This window comes from Ursus maritimus, unplaced genomic scaffold (assembly GCF_017311325.1).
Source record: "Ursus maritimus isolate PB19 unplaced genomic scaffold, ASM1731132v1 scaffold_10, whole genome shotgun sequence".
NCBI classification, from domain to species: Eukaryota; Metazoa; Chordata; class Mammalia; order Carnivora; family Ursidae; genus Ursus; species Ursus maritimus.
In genome coordinates this window covers 14680031-14697265 of record NW_024423344.1, presented here as the reverse complement: position 1 = coordinate 14697265, position 17235 = coordinate 14680031, and the positions used below count along the sequence as shown (strand labels likewise).

At 32.0% G+C, this 17235-nt stretch overlaps 1 protein-coding gene across 1 annotated transcript in view; it reads right to left on the bottom strand.

Moving 5' to 3' along the window:
• The window catches only part of NBEA (neurobeachin), a 664295-nt gene that overhangs the window by 583548 nt on the left and 63512 nt on the right, over positions 1-17235 (bottom strand). Inside the window, exons 2-6 of the mRNA XM_040622005.1 lie at positions 11823-12054; positions 8278-8378; positions 7942-8037; positions 2266-2387; positions 355-481 (exon numbers count right to left, since the gene is read on the bottom strand). Of these exons, the coding sequence (XP_040477939.1) occupies positions 355-481; positions 2266-2387; positions 7942-8037; positions 8278-8378; positions 11823-12054 (678 nt within the window). The remainder of the gene's footprint in view (positions 1-354; positions 482-2265; positions 2388-7941; positions 8038-8277; positions 8379-11822; positions 12055-17235) is intronic.

Below are 17235 nucleotides of genomic sequence, written 5' to 3'. Positions count from 1 at the left end.
CACGAAAGCAGGNNNNTTATCTGTTTTGTTCACTGTCATATTTCTAGTGCCTACAACAGTGTCTGGAACTCAGTAAATACTCAATTAGTATTTACAGTAAGAATGCCATAGAATAGATCCCAGCGAGCGAGCAAGCAAGACAGACACTGCAAGAGGTCAAGAGCCTGATCTTTTTATGTGAATAGTTAGACATAAAAATAAAAAGAAAGTGCAGACAAGGAGAAGAGAAAAGCATTATGAGTCATAAGAAAAATCAATAAAAGAGAATATTACAGAAGTCATAATAGGTGACTTTTAAGACAGGAGGAATGGTGAATTGTGTCATTCTCAGTAGAAATATTTACTTACACCTACCTTACGTGGTTGAAAATCGTATTTCACACAGTGCTGAAAACCTTTTCCTTTAGACTTCAGTGATGTGACTATTAGACAGTTGCCAACAAAGTGAGCAGAGTAACCAACTCCTTTGCTAGTACGAAAACTGTAAAGAAAACTGAGAATAGTATAATATCCTCTGATACAAAGAACTATATATCTAAAAATTATTAAATAAATAATATAAAATATTATTATAAAAATAAAACTCATTTCCCCATAGAGTAGAAGGGGTATTACATGTACCAAATAGAGACTAAACTATAAAAGGTTTAGAACAACTAAAGGAAGAGCTTTTAATTGAGAAAATTGAGGACTACAGAACCTTTTGAAATTTCAATGTAAAATATCACAAATACATAAGAACAAACTAATGGCCAATGAAAGCCTACCAAGTAGATTTCATTTGCCTTCAAGGACCCCTGAAATTAGCAAATACAGGTACCAGCTACTGTTTTCAAAAATAACTTACTCCCAATTCTATTATATCTTTAAAAATAGCTTACAAATTACAAAAAAAAAAAAAGAGAGCGCCAAGTTTGATAAATGATATAGATAATCAAACAAAGGAGTACATTTTTAGTTAAAAGAAGAAAAAAGATGTGTCTATGAAATACAGTTATTTCCTTCTAAGGGAGCACTCCTCCTAGCTGTGAATTTAAGCACAGTATTGTAAAAATTGTAAATGCTCTGCAAAATAATGGTATTATTGAAATAAATGTATGATCTGCCAAAATGACCATTCTGAAATTCAACACATTTATGTTTGGAAGTTCAGATGTTTGTTTAGAACTCCCTCTCATTACTATTCTTATATGATCTTTTCTAATAGAGCTTACAAGCTATTAATAGCTCACACTTTTCTGCACTATTTCTGAGCCAGTCAATGTACAAAAGCACTTAATTATTCTCTCATTAAATCTGATGTGATAGGTACTACTGTTATCTTCACTTTACAGTTGAAGACAACAGCACAGGATCGATAAGTAGTGAAGATAAGACTTAACCCCAGGCAGTCTTATTTCAAAGCATTGCAAGTATTAAATGAGTTAATACATGTAAACACTTACAATGCCTGGTATACAGTAAGGCAATCAATGAAAGTTTGATGTTCTCATTACTGTGCATAATTGGTAAACTAAAATTACCAAGCTCTCAGTCCTTACAGGTCAACCTATCTGAGTTTATCAACCCATTCTGTTAGTTATCTATCAAATAGGGGTGCCTGGGTGGCTCAGTCAGTTAAGCCTCTGCCTTCAGCTCAGGTCATGAGCTCAGGGTTCTGGGATTGAGCCCTGCATCAGGCTCTCCACTCAGCAGGGAGCCTTCTTCTCCTTCTCCCTCTGCCTGCGCTCTGTCTACTTGTGTGCTCTCTCACTCTCATATGTCAAATAAATAAATAAAATCTTCAAAAAAAAAGTTATCTATCAAATAATTACTTTTATTATTTGACTATTTTCTTACATAGTAGTTATCACTAATATTTTTAAAGCATATTTTAATTATGCTCATTGAACAAAGGAAGTAAAAAGGCAAAGTAATGAAATCTGGAAGGAGTTTGTTTTTTTCTCCCCTGGACTGGGGACTTGCATGTCCACTAACAATCCCATAACTAATCTGCTGTGGACTGGACAGAGAAGGTTTGTAAACCTTGACTTTCAAATTGCAATTGGAAAAAAAAAAATAGTGAGGCAGGTTCCCTAAAATCAATAGCAAAAAATGAATAAATAAACTGACATGTGTCTTTATAGTTTTAACATATACAAATATAAATATATGTATATGACACAAACACATACTCATTCTATTTAATGTTGCCTTGATACTGTTACATATTTATAAAAGTGAAATATTTAAGATAAAAGCACTAAAATTAAATATATTACTTACCAATAAAGATAAGGTTTATCCTTATCAACATTAATGTTATTTAATGGATCCATACGAAACCAAGTATTTAGGGTGAAGCCATTCTGATAAGGCCACTTTGCAATAGGAGGCAATGCAATTGCCTACAAGGCAATGAAAAAAGAAAAGTATCAGCTAAAGACAATGTGATAGTAACCAAGGTCAAATATAGCCTTTACAGATCAAAAAACAATGAAAGTATAAATATCAGAAAATCATGGACTTATTCCCAGCTAATGGCCTTAACACTTTCTATATCATCAGGTTTCAACATCCAGTCCACTAGACACTAAATTAGAACTTAAAGATTGCATTAAACTAAAAGATAGAGGAAAGAATTTGAGCCAAGCTGCCCTTCAAGTTTTCTAGACCTACTCTTCCACTAAGAAAGACAGGTGATCCAAGAGATCATTTGTTATTATCTCCACAGTAGGACTGAAAGAGCCCTAAATCACATACAGTTGCAAACACTAGTGAACCAAATTACAATGGAAAAAAAAGTCTTACAAAAAGAAGAATCTAACCTTGAGTGATAATGAAATAATATTAGTCTTTGGTCTTGCTACAGTTGGTTCCAAACACACACCTGAAAGGCTCTAGAATAGCACTTTCCTCAGTTTCACTGTGGACTTCCAATAATTCCGTGGCTAAATAAGGATCTTTATATTATGGCCAATCTCTTGAACAAGGTAGTTACCTTTACTGAAAGACATTCTCTTAAATTTAGTATGCAACAGCTAGACTAAATGTTTCAGGGACCTGAAATAGCCCATTTCAAGATGGTACTCCTCAATCTTTGACTCTTACGTTTTATACCAACCACAGCCTCCTCTACAGTATACACTGTATCTCCAGGCTTTTCCTACTCTTTTTAGCTAATGCCTACAACCTCCCTTAGTCAATGTACAAAAGCTGACTGTACAGTACTGCCTGATGTGAAATCCAGGAACATTTACATCCAAACCATTTGTGCCTGATCTCAACACTCATTTCCTAGATTCCTTACATTTCCTTCTGATCCCATGGTGTTAATGGCATACCCCTTGGGATACCTTTGTGATTTTGGATTTAAGCTGTCTTTACTCTTCTTCCATACTTCCTTCTGAAATATGCTAGTACCCAAAACTGGATGTTCCTCACTGTGTCTAATGAGTCCACAGGACTCCAAAATCTGTATCCTTCACCGCCCTCTAGTCCAACAGATTCCAAAATCTATGCTCCTATCTATTTAATTTGCAAAAGAAATAATCCTGATGTTTAGATGGAATGCTTTCAGTAAACTATTTCAGTGAATTAGAAGAATTCACTATTTCCCAAATTAAGCAGATTCATGAAACAAATGATAATCATGAAAGGCAAATCTAAATAGTATATCCATAAAAGTCACAGATCACATAAAATATCATCTAACATTTGTCATTCACCTTTACATAACCCACTCCATAGAATTCCATTCCAAGTTGCTCATATGAAGGCAGCATAGCTCATAGAAAGGCACCTCCACAGCATAAAATATAATATGTAGTATGGTTATTTCAGAGGAAATGTAAGCAGTGCCATAATTTTAGTGATCCAAAGGCACTGCTATCAACAGTGGTCCAGACAGTATGTACCCTCTTGTTACTATCATGCTCATCCAGAAGTAAATTACCAAAAACACTGTAATAGTAAGGATTTTAAAATCAGCTCCTATCTGATTTCTTCAGTAGTTACAAAGCAGAGATAATACACCTGGAAATGAGCCAATGTGTTGCTAAAAAACAAAACAAAATAAAACACTGACTTAAGGTCAGATAAATTTTAGTTCAGGCTGTGACTCTGCTTTAGAACCTTAACAATGTCACATGTTGAGGCTCTTTCCACAACTAATTTAATAGCAATAATATCATTTATCTTATATATAACTTCTATGACTCAAATGAAATAACAGTTGTAAAACTTCTAGCTTCTTCTTTGCTTCTTCGCCTACATAAACTATATTCCTAATTGATACTACCCTTCATGAAAATGAGTGATACAGGGAAAACCAAGAAAGGAGGAGTGTAAGTCCATCAAAATCCCCTGAACGAAAACAATTCAAACATACACCACTAACAACATGTAAGTAAAATTCTCTTTCTCTGTGTGTGCATGCATGTGTGTGTAAAATGCATTACATATTAATAGAAAATATTCACAGATTTCTGGTAAATGGATCAAATATCTAAAAACAGGATGACTTGCAACCCAACTGAGGCAATTCAAACAACTTATTAAAATAGCTTTAACACTCTGTTTTAGCTAATTTTGCTAATTCCATCAATAAGACAGTAACTTGTTTATATTACTGTCAAAACACTTGGTTCTTCTTTCTCATCCCTTAAACTGAAATCTACTAGATGTCAGACCAATAACAGTTCTATAAAGTGTATTAAAATATATGTATATATGCAAATAGAACTATTACATAAATCTGAGAAAACCGGTACCTTCTTAGGGACAGTGACAGTGTTTTCTCCACTAAGCACCACAATGTACATTTGATATGTGTTCCACCCTAACAATCTGGTATGTAAAATTAACTTTCATCTGGAAAGAGATTTTTAACTTTGCTATTTTTGTTTCACAATTTTGTTGCAATAGAAAATTATAACTTTAAATAAAAGTTAGTAATAAATATTAAAGGAAACAAATAAAATCAGGGGAATGGTTGATGAAATGATATACTACAAGGATGCTTATGCACTAATAATAACCAAAGAGCAAGAAATATTTACATGTTTTACAACTAATATATTAAATAGTGTATTATTTCATTACGGGCTCACAGTAACACTCTTCGATGAGAATGTACTAATATTTTACATTAAAGTAAGCCAAGAGACATTAAGGGACTAGTCTTCCACAGTAATGAAATAGAGGATTCAGAAATCAAAATCAGTTCTTCTAGTCAAAATTATACATACTCTCTACAATGTGACAATTTAGATAAAAACAATGAAATCAAGCAGACTGAGAAAGTTATATCTTTGAAAAGAACAGCAAAATGGATAAACTTTCAGCTAGATTAATCAAGAAAAAAAAATCCAGTATCAAGAATGAAAGAGAAGGCATCACTAAATATCCTACAGACATTAAAAAAGTAAGAAGGGGATATAATGGTAAACTTATACCAATATATTCAACAACTTAGATTAACTGGGCAAATTACTTGGAAGACAAAACTAACAAAGTCTTACTCAAAGGAAATAGAAAACCTCCCTATATCCATTAAAGAAATTAAGTTCATAGTTTAAAACCTTCCCACAAAGAAAACTCCAGTTCCAAATAGCTACAATAGTGAATTCTAGCATACATTTTAGACTAAGTAATATCAATTTACATAAGCTCTTTAATAGAAAGAAATAAATAGTTCCAAACTCATCATATGAGGAATTACCCTATCACCAAAACAAGAAAAAGGTATTATAGAAAAAGAAAACTGCACCCCCAAATCACTCATAAAAATAATTGCAAAATTTCTTAACATTAGGTTAGCAAATAAAATCTGTGCTGTATGAAAAGGTTAAAACATAGCAACCAACTAATTTTTATCCCAGGAACACAAAGGCTGGTTTAACACTTAAATATCAATCATTATAATTTACTACATTAATAAAGATCAACAAGAAAAACGATATGTTCACTTCCATAAAATCAGAAAAAGTATTCGACAGAATTCAACATTAATATCAATATATTGATGATTAAAAAACCTTCCAGTACATAGGAACAGAAACAAAAGATATTTAAGACTTTATGCTAAAGGGGCGCCTGGGTGGCACAGCGGTTAAGCGTCTGCCTTCGGCTCAGGGCGTGATCCCGGCGATCTGGGATCGAGCCCCACATCAGGCTCCTCCGCTATGAGCCTGCTTCTTCCTCTCCCACTCCCCCTGCTTGTGTTCCCTCTCTCGCTAGCTGTCTCTATCTCTGTCGAATAAATAAATAAAATCTTTAAAAAAAAAAAAAAAAAGACTTTATGCTAAAAATTGCAAAACACTGAAAAATCACAGAAAACTAAATAAAGGAAGAGATATATTGTGTTCGTCAACTGGAAGACTCAATAATCTTCCCTGAAAATTGTTCTATAGATTTAACACAATACAATCTAAATCCCAGTAAGCATTTTATAAATTTGACAAGTTTATTCACAACATGTACTGAAATACTATCTAGAATAGCCAAAATTATTTGAAAATGAAGAACAAAGTTGGAGTACTTACACGACCTGATTTTAAGAACTACTTACTATACAGCTACGAAAATGAAGACAATCCAATATTGGCATAAAAGCAGAAACAGAGGACAAAGGAACCAAACAGAGTTCAGAAACAAATCCACACAAACACAGCTAGATAGTTTTCAAGAAAGGTGCCAAAGTAACCCAATGTCAAAGGACTGTCTCTTTAACAAATGGTCATGAACCAATTCAATATTCATATGCAAAACAAACAAAAAGTTTAATATCCAACCTTCCCTCATATCATATTTTTAAAATTCACACAAAGAGAATCATAGACCTAAATATAAGAGCTAAAACAAAAGAATTCTTAGTAGAAAGCATAAAAAAAAATGTTATGACCTTGGTTTATACTGATTTCTTAGATTACAAAAGCATATTCCATAAGAAAAGTTTAATTGAACTTCATCAAAATTAAAATCTGTTTCCTTTAAGAAATACTGTTAAGAAAGTAAAAGAAAAGCCAGATTGGGAAAAAATATTTGATAATTATCCATGTGACAAAATAACTTATACCCCAAATACGTAATGAACTCTTAAGATAATAAAGCCAACTTTTTTAACTGAACAAAGATTTGAACACAAATATCACAAACATGTAAAAGCAACCAATGAACACATGAAAAATGCTCAATAGCATCAGTCATTAGGGCAATACAAAATTATAACTACAATGAGGTACCACTATATAACCATTTAAATGCCTCAAATTAAAAAGAGGGACATTGTCCAGGATGCAGATCAACTGGGATTCTCATATACTGTCAAGGAGAATGCAAAATTTTCCACTATGGAAAGCAATCTGCCTGTTTCTTGTGAAATAAAGCACACACTTAGCATAAAATCCAGCAACTTCACTCATGTTTTTACTTAAGAGATGAGAAAACATGCCCACAGAAGATCTGTGTTCAAATGATCATAGCAGTTTTATTTACAATAGCCAGAAACCAAAAACTCAAATAGTGAATTGGATAAACTAGTGAATGGATAAACTGTAGCATATCCATAAAACGTAACACATCTCAGAATAAAAAGGAACACAATAAATTACTGGTAAGCTACAACATGGGTAACCTCAAAAGCATTATGGTAAATGAAAGAAGCCTGACAGAAAAGACTATACACTGTATGATTTTACTTATATGAAATTCTAGAAAAGGCAAAGTCATAAAAACACAAAATAAATCTGAGACTGCAAGGACAGGGGCTGGGGAGAGGGGACTGGTTTCAAAGAGACACAAGGGAACTTTAGGAAACGAGGAATTGTTGAAAAGCATGACTGTGGTGGTAATTATGAACTTTAAAACTCATAAAATTGTTGAATTTTATGTGAATTATACCTTAACAGAGCTTAATTAAAAATAAATAAATAAAAATAAACACATGTATTTAAAACTTACCGCAGCACTACAACCAGGGAAATTGAAAAAAGTATCAGGACCATGTCTTTGTGGCATCTGATTAAGAACTGATAATAATTTTACTGCATGTCTTGGCTAAGGAAACAAGAAAAAGAACTGTCACCATACAACTTTAGCAAAAATACCTAATGTATCATGTTAGACACTAGATTGTTTTCTAACTAGAGAGAAATTAATTTCACATCATTTACGAAACTCTTTAAGGAGAACGATTTCCATTACAAATTCAAGTTTATAGCTCTCTAGAGACAAATTGCTGAACATTAAGTATTAATGCACCAATACTGAATACTTTTCCCTCTGACCACAGCTTACCCAGATTCCACTTTCTCCTCGAAGCATGCTGAACAAAAGCTTCAACTCCTTGACAGTGATGCTGTAGCTGGCAAGAACCCCCAACATATCAACTAGAAGATCTTCAAAGGAAAATAAAGTTATTCTGAACTCTAGTCATGAGCTGCCATCTGTCAAGGTAATACACTTTTTGAAAGAGCAAAAGTTATCAATTCTCATTTCTACATACATATTTATCTAAATGTCCTCATGAATAGTCATTCTAATTAACAATTTTTAAGTCCTCAGACAGCCAAAAGCATTGTATTTGAATTTTAGGATTTTTCCCCATCAGATTTACCATTATAATTAAGTTTCCTTAGCAAATATATAAAATAGATTTTATAAATTCCCAGAATACACATACACACATACACCAACTGTATGCAGGGAAAGGAAAGCAAAAATACGCAAAGGTACAATGATTTAATGTTGTAAATCGGTTATTTATAAAAAAATGAGAGTTGACCATATTTTACTTTAGAATTATGTATTCTTAATAAAATATATACTTGAAATATTCCTTGCCCCATTAACAACAATTTTGAGCATTTACTCCTTGCCTGGCATTATTTCAAGTGATTTACAGTTATTAACTACACAAATCCTCATAACAAGCCTATGAAGTAAGTACTCTTATTAAACACTTCCTAAAATGAAGAAAGTGAGACATAAATAACCTAATCACCTTGCCCAAGAACACACTCTATCTTCTAAGTGGTAGGGTCAGGATTAAAACCTAGGCAGTGTGGCTCCAGAGCCCTCTCTGTTACCTACTAGTCTCTAAATCAAAGTATGACCTTAACACATTACTAGTGATATCCATTCTGTTCATGTGTTTATGTGCATATGAGAGACACACCAGCTCACCAGATAATAGGAAAATTATACATTTAATCTCTTGTCCTTGATTTCTTTCTCATGTAGACATTGTGAGTAGTACCTCTATCAATCGTTCTTTGTAAGAAATTAAACATCTAAATATACTTCATTTTTTCGATTTCTAAAGCTCTTCCTAAGGATTAAAGATGCTACACAAATTATTACAATCAATCCACATACACATTCTAAATAATTTATCATCAATTAATTTAAAAAGCGAGTTAGAATAAGTTTAAATAATTAGTTACTAATATATAATATATATTCTCCAGTATCATAAATTAATACCTAGAATTTGAGACTTTCAAAATATTTATTATGTAAATATTTCAAAATAGAAATTTAATATGGTTATTTTCATCAACAAATAATTGAATAATCTTACTTAATGCCACAATAAGTAAGCAATCCCTATGATTAAATTGTGACTATTGATATGCCATTTTTGAGAGAGATCTTTTAATGAAATAAAATGTTTCATCATTCAATAAAAAAGTTTATAGTTACTACATTTTAGTCAGATCTGTTTTTAAGAAAAAATTCTAGATAGAAATCAAGCATCTTAAAACCCTAAGTTAATAAGAAGCAGTTTCAAGCAATTAGCTGCAATGGCAAATTCACAGATTTCTTAAACATTTACCTACAAATACTTTCCTAAAAAATTAAACTTATTTTTCCAAACCTCTATCTAATCTTATATGTGTGTCACAAAAAGTAATCTATTAAATTTGTATTTAATTACATAATTATTAAAATTTCTTATTTATTGTACATATAACCAAGTAGTTCAGTTTAATTTTATTGTAACAGGTGTTTTTTTCTGGACAAAATTTTTAAAGGAGAAAAAATACTCAGACTATGAAATTCTCTTTTCAATTTAGATAGGTATTTAACTACCTTCCAGTAATACCTACACCTTAGTAAGTGAAAAGTGCCTCTTTGAACTTAACAAGCTATAAATATTCAGAGTGAAAACTTAGTAGTGTTTTTTGGTGCTTCATTAGTATGTTATCTAAATTTTATTTTCTCTGCTAAAAGTACGGTAGAGGTATTTTTCTGATGTTTATTCAATGATAAAATAACAAAAAGTGAAAGTTTTGTGTTACCAATATTATTATTATTGAGAAGCAAAGATAAGAGAATTAGGAGCTTTATATAATAGAAAACATGAACATATGAACTTTTGCAGTACTAATCAAGCTTACTATCATCTTATATCTCAAAGCTCATGAATTATGTACCAGTAAACTACTATGTATGTAATTGTGGCTCATTTTCTAAAGCGCACTTTATAAAGTGGTAGCCACTTTATTTCAAAAAACAAAAAAAACTTCAGGACTAAACCCAGATATAAGTACTCAAAGATCACATGATGTTCTATACAACATGTAAGCACCAAACATACAAGCTTATGCAAATAAACTCCTGTTAAACAATGCTAGAATTTACAGAATGGTTTACAGATGGTACATATCATCATTAAAAGGATGTTTTAAATTTGAATTTCATTTTTCATCAAGTTAACCATTAACAACCAGTATAGAGAATGCTAAATCACTCTAGAGATAGATGCCAGCTTGAAAGCAATTAGAAATGATTCTAATATACTCTATTAGAAAAACAAAAATGTTTAAATATTGTTTAAAAGACATTCATCTTTAAGTTATTCTTCACTCCATTATTTCTTAATGTTTTGTTCTACTAATATTAAAATTAATTATGCATAAATCAAAATATGAGAGAGGATTCTCTGGTGTCTGATACTTCTAGGGATCAGGTATGATACTGTGAGGAGTCATATTAACACTTTTAAAATCATGAAGACCCTTTTATATCAGAAGAGACTTATGCTGAAGATTCATGGCTTAAAAGAATCAACATTTTAAACTCTAAACTTATTCTCTGGGAATAATGTTGCTCTGGGACCATCTTTCAAAACATTTCTACTGAAGTGCATCTAACAACAAAGGAGAATGAACTTGCAGGGAGACAAAGGATTGGCAATGAATAATCACAGATTTCAAAGTTATTTGAAATAACACATAACAAGCACAAAACTTAGTATTTTTATCTTGAAATTCCATGGCAATTTTATTTTCTATTCTCTATCTGTTTATTTTAATACAAAAGTTTCTCTAAAAAGTATCAAAGTAAAATGGACATTTCCTAAAAATTCAACATGCTTATTCTAAGGATATTAGTTCCTCCTGTCATAGTTCCATATAAGCCAAACTGAAAAGCATGGAGCTTGAAGAAGTTGGCAAAATGCTCACTATACAGAACTGTAATACATATTGTAAAATTTTAATTATGTAAAGTTTAACTAAGTACTATGTAAAAAGGTACTGTTTATTTTTCTGATAGATTTCGTGGTTATTTATTCCATGTAATTGAGATTTTCTAAAACCTGGAAAAGCAAAATCAGTAATTATGTTTATCTAATAAAGAAGAAGGTTTCTTCCATTCTTCAAGTTTTTCCTTAATATACAAGGGCAATTTTCCATACATTTCTATCTATTTTAACTCAAGTTAGCTTCAACAAATCTATATTACCAATGGAATATAAAGAGACGTATATAAAGAAGTATATAAAGTGAATCTTTATAAACATTTAAAGTACATTAACCTGTCAGATAACCTCATACCTGCTATCATGTCATCTACAGCACTCATTTTCAGCAATACTTGTTCAATTAGCCCAACTTCTGTGCTAGTCTGTAAATTCCGAACACTTTTTCGTAAAATGGCTGTAAACATGCTCCATATTTCTGCTTGACATGTTACATCACAATGCTCCAAAAGCTCTGTCATGCATGTTATACTCTCAGCATCCTGGATAATAAAGTTCATCTCCAAGTCAAATTCTCCGCCAACCAGCTGAAAATAAACAAAAAGAATGATAACATCAGAGATTATTTATAACAATAAAATAAAAATAATAAAATAATTCAACTAGCAGGATAGCACAGCTACTCTAAAAAATTTCAAGTCTTCTAGTCTAAAATGACTTTTGATAAAAATTTGAAAGCTACAGTTACGCACGCTGTAAGAATGAAAACTAGCAAAGTCTAGTTTTTTAAAAATTGAAAAAGGTAATTTCAAATCAAGTAGAGCAAAATGGTGCATATAACTACTGGGTAGGATTCGGACAAATTCCTATGAAAAAGAATTTGGATCCAAAAAGTGATAATCATTAGAAAATGCAGAATTCACTAAGGATAAATTTTAAGACATGAAGTTCATTTTCTTTTGTGATATTACTATACTGACAAACTAGACGTAACAGAAAAGAAAAAAAAAAGGGCCTAATCTCCATGTACAGAAGATAAAGATATAAGAAACTGATGCTAGCAAACCTATAGTAAAAGTTGAAATGATGGAATCAATTTTTTTAAATGTTTAAAAGAAATACACCTAGTATCTTATAATACTTTACTTTAAAAAATGTGAATTGATATACATAGATGATTTAATAGCAATGTATTTGACTTGTGCATTATGTCAAGTGAGTCAAAAGTATTACTGTCCCTCCCAAATGCTACTTTAGGTACGGTGATAGACAATACACATAGAATAAAAGATACAATGATATTCTCTATTGATCAAATCACATACGATGTATTAAAAGTACCATTCTTAAAGAAGAACACTGAAAAACTAGATCTCTTTCTGGTCTAAAAAATAGAAAATTTAGGAAGAAAATAATAGCCATATACAAAATACCTGACAAATTTGAAGTCATACATCCATTATTCATTCATTCAATATTTTATTTTTTTTTAATATTTATTTATTTATTTATTTATTTGACAGAGATAGACAACCAGCGAGAGAGGGAACACAAGCAGGGGGAGTGGGAGAGGAAGAGCGGAGGAGCCCGATGTGGGACTCGATCCCGGAACACCAGGATCACGCCCTGAGCCGAAGGCAGACACGCAACGACTGCGCTACCCAGGCGCCCCTAAATATTTTATGTATTAAAAACTAAAAATTACTGTTCTAGGAACTAAGGATATATATATCTGTAAACAAGAAAAGGCCTGTGCACTAATACTGTTAAATTCCAGAAATAAAGATGTATATATGTATGTATACTCTGCCTTATCCCCCCAAAAGTTGAAATTGGTTCATAAGTTACAAAAAGCATAAAAGAAGACATAAACTGTAAGTAGTTAAGAAAATGGAAATAAAGGAAAAATAAGATTAGGGGCAGATAGGTACCAGAAATTAGATTCAAGAAGAAATTGTTATCAAAGAAAAATGTTCATTAATATAGGTAGATGACCACATGCTACAGGATAAATACAATTAATATTAATAATAATAATACCATCAGGTAAACTTACATACATTTAGTACTATTCTAAGAGCTTTTCATAGATTAAATAATTTAATTCTCAAACAACAACTTATGAGAAAGGACATATTATTATCTTCATTTTACAGATAAGGAAGAATAGGCACAGAAAATTTAACTTGGAAAAGATCACAAAACTAGTAGACAGAGGATCCAGGATCAAAACCCAATAAGTCTGTCCTCATACAACTCCATACATGCAATAAAATCTCATTTAAGAATATTTTTAAAGTCTTCTGAAATTTTAGAATTTAAAAACAAAATATTCCCAAATTTTAAAATTATACTCTGTATTTTTCTCTGTGAACAGCTCCAAAACTCAACTTTATGAGAAACTAGCCCTCATCCTAACTTCTGACCCCCTTTTTTTTTTTTAACTGACCTAGATATTCTCTCAGGTTAAAGGCTGTATGAAAAAACTTCAACTCCTCCTACTATTTCTGTCTTATTAACAAAAATAGCTACTAGAATGGTTAAGAGATTGTTTCTGAATTCAGACTTCCTGGATTCAGATTGTGGCTATACCACTTGCTGTGTGACCTTAATGACTCTACTTCTCTAAGTCTCAGTTACTTCATCTAAATATGGAAATAAAAGTTCCTATCTAACAGTGTTGTAGTTATGAGGATTAAATAAAGTAACTGGGATTAAGCACTTAGGAACAAAAGTTAGCCATCCTGCTAGCATTCAGTTAAGGTTAGCTATTACCAGTTCTCTTATGACCCCAACTCTGAGCTAAACAAAAAAAAAAAAAAAAAAAAAAATGTAGTCATCTGATCACATATGCCTGAAGTACCATCAAACAGCTAGCTGAAGCCTTATGTTTCCAGCAAATGTTAAACTATTGTGGATCATGTACTCTCTTAGATATTAATTGTAGATCTATGAGAACCAACTCAAGCATCTTTTCACCATACCATGGTCTTACCAAAGAACTGCTTACTTTTACACTATTACACGTCCAATTGACTTGGGTCACTACTATGAATCCTGTAGACCAGTGGTTAGTAACTCAGAAGAGGTGCTCTAAAAGGGAACCATATATAGGGAAAAACAACAACAACAACCAGTTTGAAAATCAATGATGTGGACACTTGATGACTGAACTAATAGAAGTAGATACTTAGGTTTAAGCCTATGAGCCTCTGAATAAATGTGTGTAAGAATTAGTATATACTAAAATGGGAGAACACTGAAGAATTTTTTAGACTGATCTCCTAAATGAATTGTAAGTATTTCTGTAGAGTCTGGCATAACCAACAACCATTATGTAATGTGTAAATAACAGAGATGGGCTCAGTGGGAAGGAAAAAAAAATAGTCTGCTTTTAAAGGAATCAACAATTAGTATGTATAATTCTAACAATCAGCCTCTGTTATGGGAAGCTTACGGTTCCATCTTTCACAGTCAAAAAACAATGCTCCTTTCTATATATCATTTAATCACAAAAGAGTAGAGTACAGTTTGGATCTCTGGTTTCTCTGCCAGAAGCTGTAAAATTATTTATTGTAGATGTTGTAGAGTAGGCCTGTATTTTCAGATGGTCTTTCTAACCTTTACTATAATTTTTAATACTTTAGTGTTAATAAGGCTAAATGCTTACAAAACTATCATTCCAAGATTAGAGAAATATTTATTCCCTACTTATAAATGAGTGGTTCAATATTTACCAACTAAAGCACGTAAGAAAAAGTATAAACAATTGGCTTTCATTATTTAAACTATTCTCTAACTAAAGTCTATGAGGAAAATGCATAAAGTGAAAATAAATGAGATTAAGCAGCATGAACAAGGTCACATATAAGTAAAGTGACAGATCCAGGATTCTACTCTAGATTGAAAAATGAACCTAAATACCTTCCTACGAATTCTGACTTTAGACTTAAAAAAAAAAAATTAGAAATGAGATGTGTCATAGATCTACAGAGAAATCAGTGTTTTATGAACTGTGTATGGGATAAAAAGGAGAAAATAAAAGAGATTTATAAATCAATTAAGACTTCCTGTAAATCTGAATGTGTCATTGTAATACTCTATTTGCACCGTTAAGGGAGTTCTTTTTTTCCAGGCCTCTTCCTTAAAATTCTAAAAGGTATTGTCACTACAAGAAAAGTGGTCCACAATGGTGCTTCCTACCCAAGAACTGCTCATAGAAGAATTTATATAAAATAAATATCATAGGTGAGCTTTTTAAATGAAATGACTCTTATTTATATAAATAAAATTTACTATATAAAAATTTAGAATATAAAATGCTGACTTGGAAAATATTATCTTCTGAAAGGACTAAGTTTGTAATTACTAGCAATTTAAGTATCTTTTATTTCTTAAATATAGAGCTTTTATTTTTTATACTCAAAATTATCCTTTATTTTTTATTTTTTATAATAATTTTTTATTATGTTAGTCACCATACAGTACATCCTTAGTTTTTGATGTAATGTTCCATGATTCATTATTTGCGTATAACACCCAGTGCACCATGCAATATGTGCCCTCCTTAATACCCATCACCGGCCTAGCCCAATCCCCCACCCCCTCCCCCATGAAGCCCTCAGTTTGTTTCCCAGAGTCCATAGTCTCTCATGGTTCATCTCCCCCTTCTGTTTATCCCCCTTCATTCTTCTCTTCCTTCTCCTACACATCTTCATGCTATTTCTTATGTTCCATAAATGAGTGAAACCATATGATAATTGTCTTTCTCTGCTTGACTTATTTCACTTAGCATTATCTCTTCCAGTCCCGTCCATGTTGTTGCAAATGTTGAGTAATTATTCTTTCTGATGGCTGAGTAATATTCCACTGCATATATAGACCACATCTTCTTAATCCAGTCATCTGTTGAAGGGCATCTCGGCTCCTTCCACGATTTAGCTATTGTGGACAATGCTGCTATGAACATTGTGGTGCATATGGCCCTTCTCTTCACTACGTCTGTATCTTTGGGGTAAATACCCAGTAGTGCAATTGCTGGATCATGGGGTAGCTCTATTTTTAATTTTTAAGGGACCTCCACACTGTTTTCCAAAGTGGCTGTACCAACTTGCATTCCTACCAACAGTGTAAGAGGGATCCCCTTTCTCTACATCCTCTCCAACATTTGTTGTTTCTTGCCTTATCAATTCTTGTCATTCTAACTGGCGTAAGGTGGTATCTCAAGGTGCTTTTGATTTGAATTTCCCTGATGGCTAATGATTTTGAACATTTTTTCGTGTGTCTGTTAGCCATTTGTATGTCTTCATTGGAAAAGTGTCTGTTCATATTTTCTGCCCATTTTTTGATTTGATTATTTGTTTCTCATGTGCTGAGTTTGAGAAGTTCTTTGTAGATCTTGGATACCAGTCTATTATCTGTAGTGTCATTTGCAAATATCTTCTCCCATTCCGTGGGCCGCCTCTTAGCTTTTTTGACTGTTTCCTTAAATTCCTTTATTTTGAAATCTTAGATTATTAGTTAGAATCATATAATTCTTTTTCAATAATTAGATCAGATTGGACAATTATTAACCACTTGGATTTCTTTGCAACTTACCCTTCTGGATAAATTCTAAACTAGATAACACTGCCTATAAAGTCACAATTTAACACCACAGCTCCAGCTTCCTCTACTTCCCATTTGCTAGCTACTGTCATAGGAACATTTCTGCACTGCACATCTCTCACTTCATCTAAAATTTTTCATATATGTTATTCCCTATAAAT